This window comes from Besnoitia besnoiti (genome assembly GCF_002563875.1).
Source record: "Besnoitia besnoiti strain Bb-Ger1 chromosome Unknown contig00007, whole genome shotgun sequence".
NCBI classification, from domain to species: Eukaryota; Apicomplexa; class Conoidasida; order Eucoccidiorida; family Sarcocystidae; genus Besnoitia; species Besnoitia besnoiti.
Genome location: NW_021703915.1, coordinates 721,485 through 738,213, shown reverse-complemented (window position 1 = coordinate 738,213; position 16,729 = coordinate 721,485). Strand labels below are relative to the sequence as shown.

At 57.5% G+C, this 16,729-nt stretch overlaps 3 protein-coding genes across 3 annotated transcripts; 2 read left to right on the top strand and 1 right to left on the bottom strand.

The window, feature by feature from the left end:
* Window positions 1-1,818: 1,818 nt before the first annotated feature.
* Window positions 1,819-3,357, top strand: BESB_071350 (uncharacterized protein; the record flags this gene model as incomplete). The annotated part of the gene is made up of 1 exon (XM_029365508.1): window positions 1,819-3,357. One exon carries the CDS (start codon window positions 1,819-1,821, stop codon window positions 3,355-3,357), a length of 1,539 nt encoding a protein of 512 aa, XP_029217992.1.
* A 54-nt stretch (window positions 3,358-3,411) lies between these two features.
* Window positions 3,412-3,864, top strand: BESB_071340 (uncharacterized protein; the record flags this gene model as incomplete). Its single annotated transcript, XM_029365507.1, has 1 exon — window positions 3,412-3,864. The coding sequence occupies one exon, from the start codon at window positions 3,412-3,414 to the stop codon at window positions 3,862-3,864; it is 453 nt and encodes a 150-aa protein (XP_029217991.1).
* A 2,819-nt stretch (window positions 3,865-6,683) lies between these two features.
* BESB_071330 (uncharacterized protein) lies at window positions 6,684-14,053 on the bottom strand (the record flags this gene model as incomplete). Its single annotated transcript, XM_029365506.1, has 10 exons — window positions 6,684-6,814; window positions 7,191-7,384; window positions 7,883-8,382; window positions 8,907-9,080; window positions 9,508-9,576; window positions 10,143-10,993; window positions 11,566-12,034; window positions 12,358-12,521; window positions 13,191-13,275; window positions 13,541-14,053. The coding sequence occupies 10 exons, from the start codon at window positions 14,051-14,053 to the stop codon at window positions 6,684-6,686; spliced, it is 3,150 nt and encodes a 1,049-aa protein (XP_029217990.1).
* Window positions 14,054-16,729: the final 2,676 nt, after the last annotated feature.

Here is a 16,729-nt window from a genome sequence, read left to right as displayed (position 1 = left end):
TTCACCTGTTTGGCCATAACCTGGATGCCCCCGAGTTGAAGGTCATATTCTCTTTCTGGGGGGCAGACGTCAGGCGTTGTTCGCTTAAGAGGTGACACACTTCTTTTCACCAAATGAAGTGTCTGTCGCGCGGCTTCCCATCATGGACACGAAAGAAATGGGGGGCGACTGTCGAGGCAGTCACGCACAAGCAATACAGCCACCGTAAATGTACCGCGTCCTGTTTCTTTCGGAGGGGGAGCTCCGCGACTTGTGTCGGCGTGGAAAATGCTCTCCGAAACAGTGGGTAATACGCGGAAGCAATTTGGCGGGGCTGTTTTCAGCAGCTCAGGTTCAGCTATGCGCAGCCAGGGCATCAGGAGTGTACCCGCAGCCTGTCCATATCACCATTTCTGCAAGCTGAAGCCTCACGACAGAAACTGTTCTCTTCACACGTGGTTGGGTAGACGTTGCATGGAGAACGCTCGAAAGAATCATAGCAGGTTCAAGGTAATTTCAAAACTAACCAGAGCTGCACGGACAGATGGAGTCTTCTTTGTTTGTGAGCGAATGCCAACCTCTTTGGCAGGGACAGTGTAATGACGTCGCTATTATTCACCGCCTTGAGGTACCACTGGCGCTGAGGTACAACTTTGTCAGAAAACGTGGAGCAGGAAATCGGCATGTTGCTCGGTCCTGATTTACTTAGTGCCGGACGTGAAGCGGGGGTGTGTGTGGGATTGCATTTTCCTCACGGGCTGACATTGTAATAAAATGACCCGAAGTGAGGGCACGGGAACTGCAAACACCACTTGCTGCAAGAAAAGAACATGCTTGCAGTTTGTTGGTGAAAACGCTTTATCTGTGCCTGAGCGCTGTAATCAATAGGGTGATGCCGCGGGTTTCAGAGCTCACACTGTGACAGGGAAGAGAGTGGAATATTTTGAGGTTGCCTGGCAAGCTTTCTCCACTAGGCAGCCAGTTAGCAAAGCTAAGCCCCGTCTTTCTGTGCTGCATTGATGCAGGAGGAAATGAGCCACGAGCCCGCGAACGAAGGCCGGCTCAAGCCCTCGACCGCGTGGTCCAGCTTGAAACAGCCTCCAGAAGTGCAGAAAAAAACTGAATCCGGCAAGCCGGCTCTACTTTTCGACTCTTCTTCAGAAAGGAGACGTTAACGGCCCAAAATGAACTGTCTGACGATTGGAAGACGGAAGGAATTCCTGCTACACGTGGAAAACCGTGCGGAACAGATGTTCTCTTGCTAAATAACAGGCTCGTCTGCGATCGCGCACTCTACCAAGTGCAGTCCTGCGCTAGTTGTCGTGGCGCATGATATGGCTGTCTGATGGACCCTGCCGGGCGCAGAAAACAGAAAAAAGCAACGCAGTGCCCCACAGGCCTCCTGTTCCAGATAAGTATCAAGACCTCGCCAAGCAAGCAATCTTGAGGCAGGACATAGAGCCGAGACACGTTGGCCTCACGGGGAAACCCCAAGGCCTGGCGGGGGGGCTGTGAATTCCTGCGGGCGGCGTGTGTCGTTTCCTCGTCAATTGCGGCAGCCCACCGACCGGCCGCGGCGTGGTAGGCGGCCCAACCCGGCGAGTCGAGTGCCGTCTTCTGTCGACGAGCCATGGTTGTGTATTGGCGTGAGTGCTTTTGTTGCGAGCCTGCGGTGTTCAGGCCGACTTAATCTTTTTCACAGCCAAGGGGACGGCGACGTGAGCAGTGCCTACAAGCAAGTGTATGTGCACTAGCACCTGCTCCCCGACGCTCGCGCCCCGGCAACAACCGCCACTCCCGCGTGCTTTCTTGTGTAAGCACACCTCGGCAACCGTGTTGATGTGGCAAGAGTCGTCGCACATCATGAAGAACCGATTCCTTCGTCTTTCCCGGGGTGTCTTCTCCGTTGTCTGTGCTGCCGAGATCCTGAGCCGAGCTGCCGCCACGCAGGGACCATCTGGCCCAACCTCGGGGCAAGACGAGGTTGGCGGGGCCGCCCGAAATTGGGTCGAAGGTAATTCGTGGGACGTCGCACAGCCAGAATTTGAATTAGGAAATGATGCCGAAACTATCTTGGGGGGCTCCGTAAGTTCACTGGGTTCTCAGCCCCAAGGAGCTGGCCCTGGATCCCCTCACCAAGACGTAGAGGAGGAAGACGCGTGGTCGGAGACTTCAGCCGCCGAGGCTTCGCTGGCGAATGTGCAGGCTGGAAGGAGACTGGCCGCGAAAGGCAGTCCTCCTTCTTCTCCTTTTAAGGAAGACAAACCATGCGAGAGAGGCCCGCCGTCGCCATGTGCGACCTGGGCGGTCACCTCTGTCTTGGGGCCACACACGGGCGGTGAACCAGCGCAGCGCCCCTCTGCTCCACCCTCTCCACGTACGGTCACGTTAGATGCTCTCTATGCCCAGCCAAGGCCCAACCGAGGTGGACACGCCAACGAAGGCGGGAAGCCTACGCATCGGAGTCCGCAGCCGGATCCCGCGGCTGGCACTGGGGACTGGCTGACACTGGAACGTCCCCAACGTCCGCTCTACTCGAGCGTGAGGAAGAACCACACGAGCCGCACCAGCGAGTCGCCGACCGGCGCGTCCCTCGGCGGACTTTTTCTGACTTCAGCGGGGCCTAGTGGGTATGCGAAAGTTCCACTCCCCCGGCCCCTGTCAGAGCCGCAATATGCGAGCCCTAGAGCTTCAGATCATGCAAGTGCGCTGCTTGATCGAGACCTGTATTCCTCGTTGCCAGGGAGTCAGCCAGAGCTCGAACCCGGCTACGCCACCCCCACCGTACGCGATGCATTCGCCGCCCCAGCGTCACTGGGAGAATTCGAATCTCCGCCTTCGTTCGTCCCTCCCCCGCCGCCTTCCAAGAGAGGCAGTGAAAGGAGGGTAATTCATGTGGCAGAGGCGACTCCATACGCCGTCGTGACTATCGAACAAATAGAGGCGGCGATGCGTGAGGCAGAAACCGCCATGTGGCTCCCGGTTTTGACGGACAGTTTGCGCACGACTTCCCCAGTTCGGGGGCCAGGTGACCCCGCCAGCGGAGCGGCACCAAGCCTGCCTGTGACGGTGGGGCGGAAGGGAGGAGCTGCTGGACAGGACGGAGCCGCCGACGCGGCGGCTGCTGAGTCGGGCAAAGGCAGCGTCGCTGGAACGAGTAGAAGCAGTGAGGGGCTCATGCACTCCCGCTCACTGCCTCCCGACTCCTCCCGAGTTCCCTCACGGCCTCCCCCAACATACCCCCCCCTCCACCTCCCACATCGGACGAATCACCGCAACCTTGGACGAGCGCCCCTCCGGCGCCTCATGCAGATAAGAGGCGGAAAGCTGTTGGTTGTATTCCTCCATGCTCAAGATTGCGTTCTCTCTTTCATATGAAGGAGAACAAAGGTGGCTAGGCTCAGACACGTTCGCCAGATGGCGTCGTGCCAAATGTCACCTCATCCCCTTACGAAGGTGTCCGCTCGACTCCCTCAGGCGAGGAGGGATTCCACGGTCCAAGACATCCCAGCCCGCAGACTGCTGCTCAGGAGAACACTGGAACAGACGAGGAGCCCGACGCCAGGGGCCAGTCTGTGGAGCCAGCCGTGTCGCATCCTGCGCCTCCAAGAAAGAAAAGCAGCACAAGTAGACGCGGCGCTGAAGGGACTGGCCATTATCGGTCTGCTGCTGGCGCGGGCGCAGGTGGCCCGGATGCCGGTCCGAGCTGAGCTCCAGCTCATCCGACCGAGCGGGGACCCGTCAGGAGACCGCGTTCGTTATCTCTCGGCAGTGAATCAGAAGTTGTGCTGGGCGCTACCGGAGGAGGCGCAGAAGCTCATGGAGGTTCCGGTGAAGAGATCCGCCAGCCTTTCGTCCCGCGACGACGCTGATGCCGAGGAGTAACAGTTCGCAAAGGCCCTTCTGACTGAAGTGTTGCTACTGGAGGACGAGGTGGAGGATGCGGTGAGGCACAAACAGAAGGCGGAAAGTCACGCGAGCGGTTTCGTGACGGCTAGTTCGCTTTCAGAGCAGGCGCGTGCGCTATTCATTCAAGAAGCCCAGAGACTTGCTGAGGCAGTTTCAGCAGTGAGAAATATGGTCGACCTCCGTTGCATGGTCTTCAGGGTTTAGGATCCGAACACTGGTCACCGTCGCAGCGGGGCAAGGGGTCACCCTGTCGATTGTGAAATTCGCGAGGATGGTGCAAACGCGGGCGGAACTCGCGATCTCGAAGGCCTACGAGACACTCAATGTAGAAGGGCATGCGTCGGCCCTTCACGAGAAAGAGTGAGCGGGATGTCAGCTTGACTTCGTGGGAGTGCAGTCTCTCTCTGGCTTTCCCGACAGAGTGAGGCACAAAATAGCTACTAGACGACGCACAGTGACGAGCGTGGTGAATTGTACTTCAGAATGCGGCGCGTTCTGCTTAATTTGCCTAATGCCTTTGGGGACCTTGCGCTGGCGTTATGGCTGCCGGCTGCAATTTTCCGTTCCTGGGGCAATTCTGGGTTTCGCGCTGCTGATGCTCACGCGGCATGCAGTGCCTTTGTGCGACCCACGCCGACTTGGCGCAGCCACTCATTGTTTTCCGCGCTTCCTTTGCGGTAGAATTCGTTATCATGGTTTCATCCCCCTCATGTTTTTATGAAATTAGTATAGGCGCTCCAGATAGTATCTTGCGTGCCTCGCAAGGGGCACGGGCTGGCGTCGAGAGGCGACGCAGGAGCACATCCCAGGCCGATTTTCAGAGGTGGACGTGGAGAGAGTTACGATGCATCTGTCCTGACCTGAAGCAGGCCGAAGATCGACGCCGTGGCAAAGGGAAGAGAAATGGGGCTTGACGTCGTCGCACTTGGCCTTTTCTTACCATGCAAGTAGCGGTGGGGTGTCCTCCAGTGGCGATTGGGCCTGGTGATAGACAGTTGAGTCGGACCTCTCGTGCTCGAAAGCCGAGCAAAAACGTTTTCAACGAGAAGAAACGTGCGCGAATGCCGGCCTGCAGAGGGAAAAGTTTGACAGCATGCGGGTGCTGGCGCTCCCTTGCCAGCGTGTCGCCGTGAGTCCGTGTTAAGAAGACCGTGGTGAAAGGTGAGGAGGAGGCCGGGCAGCGTCTGCATGAAACAACCGCCATCGAGGTTCTTCCCGTACGTAGGTTGGTGGTTCCCCGAAGTCTGCTTCCTGGGTTACTCTGCACTTGTGAATGAGAGCATGATTTGCAGGACCCTGCCTGTTTTTTTTTTTGCATTTTGGCGGGCCTCCGGTTGGCTTCTCTCGATGTACCATACCACACTATTCATGTCTCTGTAAAGATGCCTGATGATAAGGGCAGGCGTATTGTTTTCTGAGGCACTCTCACGACTTCAGACTGCATTTCGCCTCCTCACGATTTCGCACATGCGGTCTTCGTTGGACAGTGTATCGGTGAGTATTGGCACCATGGTATTGCATGCTGACGTATCTGACTGCATTGTGGACAGACACAGAACAGGAAGCAAGGGAATGATGTGTGTGCAAAAGGTATTTTATGTGTGGCTTCAAATGAATGTGCACAGTCGTGTTGTTGGATTTCGACCCGCGGCGGCTGTCACAGGTTCCACACGAGTGTGTTATTGCGCGCCCGAGTGGTAGCATTTATATATGCGTCCCTCCCATCATGCGCGTTCAGTAGTTTCGTATCATATCATGTTGCTTCTGTACACGTTACATACACTTGCACTGTTGGTCGTATTGTTTTCTCTCCGAGTTAGTGTACAGCGTCTGCGTAGTGTGCTCTTGCGCACCCGCATGCTGGTGCCAACCAGTGCACCGGTAACTCGGCGTGGGATGCCGACTGTGCACAGTGTCATTGAAGATAACACAGTTCTCAAGGCCGAACTTTCCTGGCGCTTGGAAAGAGCGACCCTACTGTTTTTTGAAGTCCAGCTACACTGAGGGACACAAGAAGGCTCCGTACCGTGCACCTGCGGCTGGTCTCGGCCCGCGGCACGGACGGCGAGAACTGGCTCAGTACTCAGGACGTAGTCACCACGAACAGCTAGTTTGCAGACACCCTCTTCCATTTTTGTAAGTGCGACAGATTCTGAGAGATACGAGCTCCAGATCGCGACTACACAATATCAGTGGTTTGCTATAGATCTACTGTATGGGCGACCGGGAAGTGGCAGATACGAGTACGCGGAACACACCGATAGCAAACGCATGACTCGTCGGGTGGCGAATATTGTTTTACCAAACGGGAGACCCGTTAGAGGCCGCACTGGAGAAGGGCTTAACACTGCGGAGCCTCGGTGGCAGTGATTCGGTACTATTATTCTGACAGAAAGGCATCGCGGATACCTTCATTGAACCTAAAACGCCGCAACTGAATTGCCCCAGGAATACCGCCTGCATGGGTTCTGTTCCGGACGTGCCTATTCGGCGCGGGCATACAGCCTCCCGCGACATCGCCACGCGTCCCATTCAACCGAGAAGCGCACTTGCGCGACTCACACATCCCATTGCGACGCAACGTGACAGAGGATTGCCGCTCTCCGCACATCTTCAGTCGACAGACAATCGTAACACGCCAACGGCTCAAAAGCCTAATTGAGTCAATGAGCACGTTCTGGAGCGCGGGGGTCTATGCATGTGCCATCAGATCCCGGTCCATATATATGCGCGTGAACCGTGTGACAACCACCGCATCACACTCTCAATCCAGAGTTGCTCCCTACTCATTTTCTTTACTGGAAACCCCAGAGCATAGCCGTGGAGAGATCTGAGGACGGCATGTCCTCGAGATAAGACGCAATAAGGAGACGATTTAGCACAGCGCGATTTCGCTGGTCAGACAGGCCGTCGAAGAAATTTTTCCCTGCACGGAGCGTCAAATGGCTCACAACGAAGCAGAACAGCAAACAGTGTGACACGGCACCAACAGAAATCGACCGGCTGCGCTGGGCCCAACGGAATGCCAGACCTGCCTTGTTTCTCTCAAATAAGCGGCGTCGAAAGGACATACGCACCAACCGCATCACCGAGATTTTTCGTGGCTAAGACTGCTATCAAGACAAGCACCGTCTTCACAAACACAGACATATTACATAAGACACATGGCTCTGTGTATGCGTGTCTGTAGATCCAAAGGTGCATGACTATGTCGAGGTAGAGCCTGCAGCTTATAGGACGACACCCGACCACGCGTCAACACCAATGTGCTGGTCAGTGTCTCACATCGCAGGAATGCCTACCTGCAAATCGCGTGATGTAGTAGCAGAAGAAGCAGAGAATCTTTTTGACAAGAGTTTGGCTGTTCCACTTTTCCACCGTCATTTGCTCAGCAGCTCCGTCCTGCATCTGCCGCCAATAGAGGCCCTCGAACTTTGCGGCTATCGTCGGGTCCAAAAACGCAAGGAGCACCTCCATGTTGCGTCGCGAAGAAAACCTGAGAAAAACAATGTCCAGCGAGGCGACTGTGAAGCGCTTTTGCTCACGACCAGAGGCGCGCCCGCAGCTTCATCGGCAGCCACACAATACCCTAAGCCCTCACGTTCTCAAATGACGACCTCGGGCCTTCCGCAAGAAGTCTGACGTATGAGGGCATGAGTAGTACGAACTCAAGGAAAACGGGAAGAGACGCGACTCCGGAGAGCCGAAAGCAACCACAGGGATGCTGAAGGCGGACGCTAGCGCTACGAAATAGTGACAACGCCACGTCGAAGCCCTTGGAGACACGGGAGAACGCGGACCAAGCGAGACACGGCAGAGAAAGACCCAAAGAGAGGCGCTTGCGGTCAGCGCGTGACCGGTCGAAACGCGCCCCGGAGAGGGGGGCGGGGCGGCCAAGCGTTCACTCTACTCGGTTGGGACAGGAAACCGAAAGAAAGCAAGCGTGGGCGTCACCCGCGAAGAGAGGACAGGCTTTGAGTCCCTCAGGCCGCACCTGTCGAAATTGAAGGAACCGATCGTACTCCACAGATGGTCGACGACGATGTTTTTGGCGTGGCAGTGACGCGCCGTCAGAAAGTAGACAGATGCCTTTCCCTTCGGCCCTTCGCGTTCGCGTATGGCTCTCCAAAACTGCTGTCTACGCCACGACTCCTCGCGCTCCTGCATCGCCGCCCGCGGGACCTCGACCGCTGCCGCGTCGTCTCCTTCACCGTTGTCGCCGCGGAGTGCCTCGGTCCTCTCGCCGGCGGAACGCGGAGCCGCTGGCAGATTACCTGGGAGCGTGCGAGAGAAGGCCACGGGAAGCAGCCCCCCCGACGCCCTCGCGTTTGTCGGCTGCCCTTCGTAGTCTTCAGGACACGTAGACGGGTATGCATCTGGCGTCAGCCAACGCTGAGAGGGGAGGAGCGCAGAGAAGAACTCCGTCACTCGGCGAGCGAACGAGGGGTCCATTTCCCAGTCTGCGGAGAGGAACGCGTGCCGCCGCTTCTTCGTCTGCGTGAACACCCACGAGGATTCACAAAGTTATTTATGACTGCAGCGCACCACCACCCCAATGGACTGCTTAAGACAGCTAAAAGCGTTGGATTCCCACCTCACGGTAATCACGTTTGCTTGGAAGGTGGAAGGCAGAGCCGGACGGAGGTCGCGCCCACGGCAGCCGAGAGGGACGCGGAGGGCGGCCCCCAGGTACAAGGCCTCCAGCACAAAGCCAACGGCAGAAAACAGAGCGGTGATTGGACAGGTTTCGGGGTAGTAGACCCGTGATGGCACCCTGTTGGAGGCTGCACCCGAAGGCTACAGAGGGCGGCCGAGGACAAAAGAACAGACGATAATCTGTGCGGCGTGCAGCGCACGAGACTCGCCAAGAAGGCCGGCGCTCAGGCACTCGGCGCGCCGGCACGCTGACGCCTTCAAGATATCTGCCGGAAGATGAGACGCGGTGCCAAGAGAAATGTCGCACGCCGGCTAGCCCACAGAAAACTGAGCGCCTGAGGGCGAGCGGTTGGAGCGCTCACCAGAAATTTCCGAACCACGTAAGTTGTTGCATACACGTCGCCCCACACGTCGCTTTCTCCCGAGACCAAAATATTCACGTCGACGCCGTCGCGGGAGAGCGCGCTCTGGAGGGCGCGCCGCAGAAACCCTGGAGGGACGAAGTAGGCGGCTGTCACATACAGGGAGACAGAGGCCTGCGAAAAAAGAGAAGAAAGACAGGAAACCGAACGAGGCATACAGCGGCCTCGCGGCAGCAGCTCAACGAAAACAAAAAAGATAAAGGGCTGCTTTCGCGGGCAACGAGACCGAGAGACGCGAACAAGAAGCGGTCTGTGTGCAATGTGGGCGCCCGTGTCTCAGAAAAGGCGGTCAGAGAGACGAAAAAAGCGGAAAAAAGTGCTTCCGCCCAGCGCCATAGCATCGCGGCTAGACGGTGGACGACACAGTTGGAAGGCATGCACCAGGGAACCAAACGCAGCTAGGCCAAGTATCGTTATTATCACATTATAAGTAGTTATCGTCTCTGTACAAGCGATCCGCGAGCCGAAAGATGAAACAGGCAGAAGCGCAGAGAAGTGACTGCCGCTTGCTCAGTCACACAAACTTCCCCTCGCCGCTCACATTGTAAATCGCGGATTTCAATGCCGCCTGGATGGATCGCTCGTTCCGCAGCACGTTGCTCTCGAGAACCTGAAGAGACGCACAGTGAGTTGAAGCCCAGTAACGACAGCTGCGCAAAAATAGACACGTCGCACCTCCGCGTCGGGATGAAACACAAAGAATGAAGACGTGTTTGAAAGGGAGACGAAGCGACGCAAACAGTAGCAGTGCCGCCAGCGGGCCTGCTGCAATGCCCTCAGCCTCGACGCCTCGCACGACCGAGCGCCAGCAGAAGCATGCGCAGAACGACGGAAGAACATGCAGGACTGTTCAGCATGCGCAGCATTCACTCAGCGCCCCGCTCAGGCGCGCAACAGTGAGGCCCGACGGGTTGGGACTGACGCGCGACTAGGACTCCGGAGACAGGCCTTCCTCTTCCGAGAAAATGAGAGCCGCAAGGACGCGGCCGACATCGACTTGCCAAACCTCCCCGTCAATATGGACTATCGAGGGAGATATCCACCCTGAGGATATTTTAGTAGACTATATATTTAAATAAATTACGGAAAGAGAGACACTGTTAATATTTCCAGCATCGAGTATCCATAGTTTACAGATAAGACCACGAAGCAAGCCCCTGCCTCAACAGGCCCCACCTGGACAAGCACGTCTGTGGCGTCGTCCTCGTCGTCCTCGTAGTCATCTCCGAACTCGGCGAGCTGCGCCTCAGAAGCCTGACCGAGGCACCTTCCCCCGAGGAGAAGGGAGGGAGCGTGGCAGCGCTGCCTGCGTCGCTCTGTTCCCCCCTCCGCGTCGCGTCCAGAACTCGAGGCTGGCTCCGCGTCCTCGGCAGGCCGCGACGACGCCCAGAAGAAAGACAGAACGCGAGCTGGAGATAAGAGCAACGAACCAACACCGCCCGTCCAGGAAGAGCCGCGCGGGGCGGAGGGCGAAGCCGCGGGACACAATGCAGAAGAAGACGACGAATCCGGGCTCGAGGAAGACGCAGAGAGTCCACAAGAAGGTGCGCGACCAGCCGAGGCCTGAGGAGGCAACGAGGAACTAGAAGCCTCCGACGACAAGGCGGAAGGGCACCGGCCGGCGGGAGACGGAGGGGACGGCACCACTCTTCTTGTGGTCTCGTCGGCTACCGGCTCCGATGCGCCTGTGGCACCCTGTGAAGCTTGGCTCAGTCCGCCCCCCCAGCCTCGCCCTCTCGCTCGCTTCTGCTCTCGAGCTTCGCAGCGTCGCTCTTGGCAGCGAGCTGCGTCGCTTTCGCTTCCCTGCACTCGACATGCACTCGCAAGGCCTTCCTCAGCGGCCGCCTCGTGGCGGGCAGCGCTCTCTCGCTGCAGCCGAGCCAAGTGGGCGCGCAGCCGGTCTCTCACGGGTCGCGCGTTCGCCGTGTCCACCGTCTCGAGCATGAGCGCCTCCAGCGCCTTCACTGCGGGGCCCCGAAGGCGCACGTGAAGATCGTAAAAGTGATTGCAGCCTCCGAACTGCTCGCCTGAGATGCCAGAGAAAGTCAACCGCGCGCGGAGGGAACTGCAAAGCCTGAAGAGACAAACTCGCGGCCCGCCACGCGCGGAAGACGTGAAATGGCGGCAGCAACCGGCTGGGCAGCTCGCCGGCCGAAGGAAAGGAGGACGACGGCAAAGCACGCGAGGCAAACGAGACGGGAATGCGTGGAAAGAACTCAACGACGCACAAACGGCTAGACCCCTCCCTGACGCGCGCCTCGAATGCAAGGCCAACTACAGCACTTCTAAGGCTTGAAAAAAAGAGCCAAAGCAACCGAAAGTTTGGTAGAGGCCGACAGCGACCCCTCGCGAAAGAGCAGATCCCCAAATGCCGATCCCTACACCACAGCAGTCAATGTAGGCAGATGCAGAGTAAGAAACACATGCCGTGGTGAGAGGCTGGGAGTTCGCAGAGGGTACGAAACCCTGCAAACTGGGCGCCAGTCGGCGAACTCGCAGGCTTCAGCTGGAGGCCCTGACAAGCTCAGCAGAAGCGTGGAACCGTAGCGACCTCGGAGACAAGTGCGACTTCCGCCCGCTGGCGTGGCGACCAGCTTACCGACAGCGTCCTGCGAGACGTTGAGCGAGCCAACGAAAGCCAGCTGGCCATCGACGATGAGGTTTTTCCTGTGGTCTCTGAAGGGGATGGGGCCCACGCGCTCGGACCAGAGAATCCCCCTCTCTCGCTTGCTTCCGCCGCTGTCGCGTGCGCCTCCTGGTCGCCCGTCTGTCTCCTTCGCTGCCTCTTCGGCGGGGCTTTCTTCGGGCCGGGCGCAGGACGGCGAGAGGCTGTTGGTGCCGCAGGCAGGCGCCGTGGCTGGCGCCAGTGACGCAGGCGAGGCAGCCCCGCAGAGGCCCTTGACGCACTGCAGAATCCGCTCCGCCGTTCCTGCGAGGTAGGCGAGGGATGAGGACGGCGAAGTCTCGCCGCTCAGGAGAAGCGAGAGCGGCGGGTTAAAGACCACCACGTTGACTCCGGCCTCCACCAACTCGTCTTGCCACGCTACAGGCATGTTGAAGCTGCCGACCTGCACGAAGAAGCGGTGTGAACTGAGCAGGGCGGCGCACGATGACGTGGCTGCACAGACAGCCCCCGCGCCTTCAGAAGGAGGTTCCGAGTGCGGACGACGCAGCCCTGGTGCGCGGCGCGACTCTGAAGCTGCGGAGTCCAGCGCGTGCCGCGGCTCCCGCTGCTTCGCGTCCTCCCTCCTGAAGCGGATGCATTCCGATATAAATATATATATCTATATACGGGCTCCCACATATGAATACACGTGTACACATTTCTGTCTTTACGGAAGCTCGGAACGCGCGCGCTTGGCAAGCGAGTCTCCTCCACGTTGCCTCTCACCCAGTCAATCACCAGCAGCACGAAGCAGCCTCTTCGCGCGGCGTCGCACAATGCATCTTTGATAGCGCGCCCAATGTGTGAGTTGTCAAAAATGTAGGACTCCATGAGGACGGTCTTCTTGGCGCCCTTGATGGCCCCCAGCATGGACGCGAATGCTTTGTCGCCTGCAAAGAAGCGGACGCGACCGAGGCAGATGAGGGCGGAAAACGGCCGAGACGCAAGCGAAGGCGTGAGAAAGCCTACAAACCGCAGGCCAACCGCGAAGCGCCGGCTGGGGCGCGCAGGCACAAGCCGAAGCGGCGCAACACGGGGCGCAAAAGGCGCGAAGGCCTGCCGAGGGACTGGCTGCGCACGCGACACTATTAGATGCAAACTGCGACGCACAAGGCAGTCAAAACTCACACACTCTCAGGGGTGGAGGGCTTCGCAGCGCAGGTCGATGGACACTGCGTGCACCGGCGAGACACCTCGAGACTGCACCCACCGCGAGGCAAAAACGAGACGTCGCCCCTGGCCAGCCGAAGCGGTCGCTTCAGCGGTGCAGGACGGCGAAAACCTCACGCACAAGGGCGAACGCGAAGCACACACAACCAAGAACCAGTGGAACCGCGTCGAGTGGAGGCAGTGAGAAGACACGCAGAGGGCGACAAGCCAGCGACCCGCTACAGCAAAGGAAAGCATATACGGCCGAGCTGCCACGTGAAAGGAAGATAGAGGGACAAACAACAGTAAAGGATAAACAGTGGGACGCAGCAAACAGAAAACGGAACATACAGGCAGGGAGGTGAAAGGGTCGACCATAACGGTCCAGAGTGCCTTAGCAGACTTCGTACCTTCGTGGTAGATCTTCACGCAGTTTCCTCTGGAGATAGGCCCGAGGTGCTTCACCCTTTGCATGAGCCAGAGCCACTGCGTCTCCTGGCAGCGAAGACAAGGGGAGCGAGAGGACCACACAGCGAACCGACGCGCATTGATAGCTCCGCGTTAGCAACAGAAAGACTTTCGCCGCACTGCTGGTTCGCGCGCACAGTGCATACATCTTTCTGTATACGTGTAACCAATACTACACGGATAGATACCGGTAGGAATGCAACTCACACATGGAAACCCACGACAAAGCGGAAATGTGAACACACGATGATAAGAGTCAACCATGGGATCCCTGGTGCGCCGTATCACTCACTAATCGGGCATAGTCTTCGTCCTTGAAGCCGCGATTTCTCCTGGCATGCACGATAGGCGTTCCTGGCTCCTGCTCTTTCTCGCCGCCGCCGAACTCTCCTGGCGCTTCAGCGGACTGTCTACGCTCCAGCGCCCGCAGAGCCGCCACTGCGCGCCGGACTTCGGCAGCAAGGTCGACGGGCCAGTTCTCTGGCGGAACGTACAATTCAGCCTCAGGGGCCCGCGAAGCGGCGCGCGAACCCGACGTGGCGGAGGCGGAGGATGGAGACAGAGGCGATGCGCAGAAGCAGACTGCGTCCCTCGGGTTGCGCCCACAGCAGACAGTCCCCAGAAATGTTTGGGGTCGAGCAGCCGAAGGAGAATAAGAGTCTTCCAGGCGTGTCCGCGGCTTCTCACGCGTTGCGGCATCTGCATATCTTGTTCGGATCTTATCCCCTTGGCTCGTGCACACGCGAGAAGAGGGGTCCCCATTCCTGGGGACGCGAAAAAACCATCTTTGTTTCTCCAAGTGCATGTCCTGGTCATCTACTTGCTCCTGTTCTTCCCTTGTAGAGAGATACGGGGGAGGAGAGCTGAGACGGGGGTGTTCCCCTACGTTGCCTCCCCTGTGAGCACGGCTCGTATGCCAGCGCCTCCACACCTGCGCCTCGCTTCGTGGAGAGGAAATAAGACATACGGGAGGCCGGTCAGGAGCTCTAGGAGTCCCTTGTGGCGCGGATTCCGAGCTGACTTTTAGGCCCAGCGATGCAGAAAGGACCGCCACAGCAAAGCGCCCGCAGGGCAAAGGCTGCCCTGAGTAGAAAGCCATCCTCCCCGGCAAGAACGGAGAAGGACGGACGGCCGACAAAGACACGTACGAGGCGAAACAGTGAAAGCCAAGAGAGACATGACGAAAAACCCCTCACGGGGTCCCGAGGGCAGTTGGGAGAAAAGTAGACACTGGGCTGCCTGCCTCGAGCTGGGCAGGACGACACGCAAAGGACCAGTTCACAGAAAGCTAAAGAAGGCTAACCTTCAGCGCACGGTGGAAGGCGTATATTCGGACTTACTAAGGAGGATTTCATTTTGCCTTCCCAGGGAGGAAAGCGCAGCAGAAAGCGAGTGTGTTCGTTTGTTGCTGCTGCTGCTGCTGTAAGAAACCTCGACTGGCATGCATGCAGCTCGCTGCATGCAGCTCGTCGCGGCGCATCGAATGCAAGCAAAAATAGAGCACCATTAGGCTTCACAAACATATGTAACATTATTACGCCTCCATCGTGACGGTCTACTATAGTTCACTGGCACATCACTGGTGTGTGAATGCATTTTTGACGGCCTGCGCCCTCTATGACAGGACTGACTGTCCACGTGTGCGCCACAACCGGAATAGAGCTCGTTTGTACACTTCCGAGAGTTGCGGTGACTCATTCGCCCATGTGAACCCAGAAGGCTACAGAGTGAGGTTAAAAATACTCCTTCACGCACAAAACATGGACGCATGTACCGTTTTGACAAAGTTATTGTTTGACATCGACCCCCCAGTCGCGGGGGCGTCAAGCCGGAGGGCGGTGGAGCATGCGACGGCGGTAGCCAGGCATCCGCACGGCTGGAGAACTGATTGCTGCGAAGCATTAAATAAGCTCGTGGATCCACGAGCTTATGTAACGTTTCCTCTCTGCCAAAGCTGAAAAATCACGGTTCCAGAAAAGTTCAGCTACCGGCCACGCGAGCGACGCAGCCGGCTGAAGGACCAAGACAATGTCCATCAGTACCATCAGAGCTTGCATTGGAAGCCTTCTCTTCTCAGAGATATCGAACAGTTACCTTTACATCGAGATCCTTTCTTTATATCTTCTTGCGTGGCGACTTCCCCGGTGTTTTTCTTGCTCTTCTATCAGTACCCATCGCATCTGCCGGCCGGGACTTCGCTCTGCTTGTGTTTGAACAACCAATCGCCCAGACTTCTCCGCTTCATTCTCATTTGCTCGATCTGCAACTACTGCCATTACTTCTGTTTTCTGCCTGACACGGACCTCCCCTCCCCGCCCTCTGTATTAGCAACTGTTGCGCAGTCATGCTTCCTGTCTTCAACAAGGCGCCAGCCTGTAGATCCTGATCTGTTTACGTTTATTTTTTCGGTTAACCGATACTATCTGCCCACTTTAGTCGACATGAACTGGGGGCAACCGAGAAAGAAGATTACAGCGAGTCATGCAGCTTTGCGTGGTGCTAGTCGCGTAGTGAAGTGTAAGCGAAGAGTATTTCTCGCCCTCACAGTGTGAGTCTTTCTGGCGGCCTCGTTCTCCGGGAGCACGGGACGTCATAAAAGAGAAGCATCACGGGTTCGTGAAGCGAATTGTCTCCCTAAGCACACTTACAATGAGAGCAGCATTCTCGTAGGAGACAGAAAACCCTCGACCCAGGGTTCGCCCCACGGATCGAGACGCTATTCCGCACCCCGCGCCGCCGAGCGACAATATATCGTCCCAAGCAGGGCTTCCACCCACAACAGTATTGCTTCATGTTGCACCCTTCTGCGCCCGACGCGCTATGTCATCTGCACGGAGTGTTTCTGCTGCTCGCCTCTGTTCCCAGTCATTTGGGTTCCTCAGCGCCGTCCACGATGCCGACGCACCTTGTCGCGTACTTGTACTGCTGCGGCCGGCGTGCTGTGATGGCACAAGGTGGAGGGCCCCGCTGGAAGACATGCTTCTCATAGCTCAAAGAGCACCATCTAGTTGGATGGGCGAGGCGTCAGAGGGAGCTTACCTCTGGATCGCAAAATATAAGCAGCAAAAATCACGCGTGCTCCGGTTTCCTGTGACTGTACAGACAGGGACGTTAGCCTCAGGTTCAGGAGGGAAACAAAGATGAGAAAGAGTATGTTCAGAGAAATACAGGTGAGCGGCAGTCTTCAAACGCGCACAGCTAAGGTTGCGGCGAAACACGCCCGGCCAATGAGGATCAGTGCAATTTCTGGGACAGTCGCAAGCTGGATACAGCAGCCTCAAATTCCTGGGCCGAGACCTCAGACCTGATGCCTTGAAAGCAGTTTTGGGGAGGAAAGATGGGAAGTTCGTTTTCGGTGGAGATCGATACGCCGGAGTCTCCATTCCCCTCGCGGCACAGCAACTAGTAAAAGCGAGAGGAAGACTGCAGTTCGCGTGAAACCCCCTTGCAAATGTCCCGCCCCCTCTGATACATACTTCTG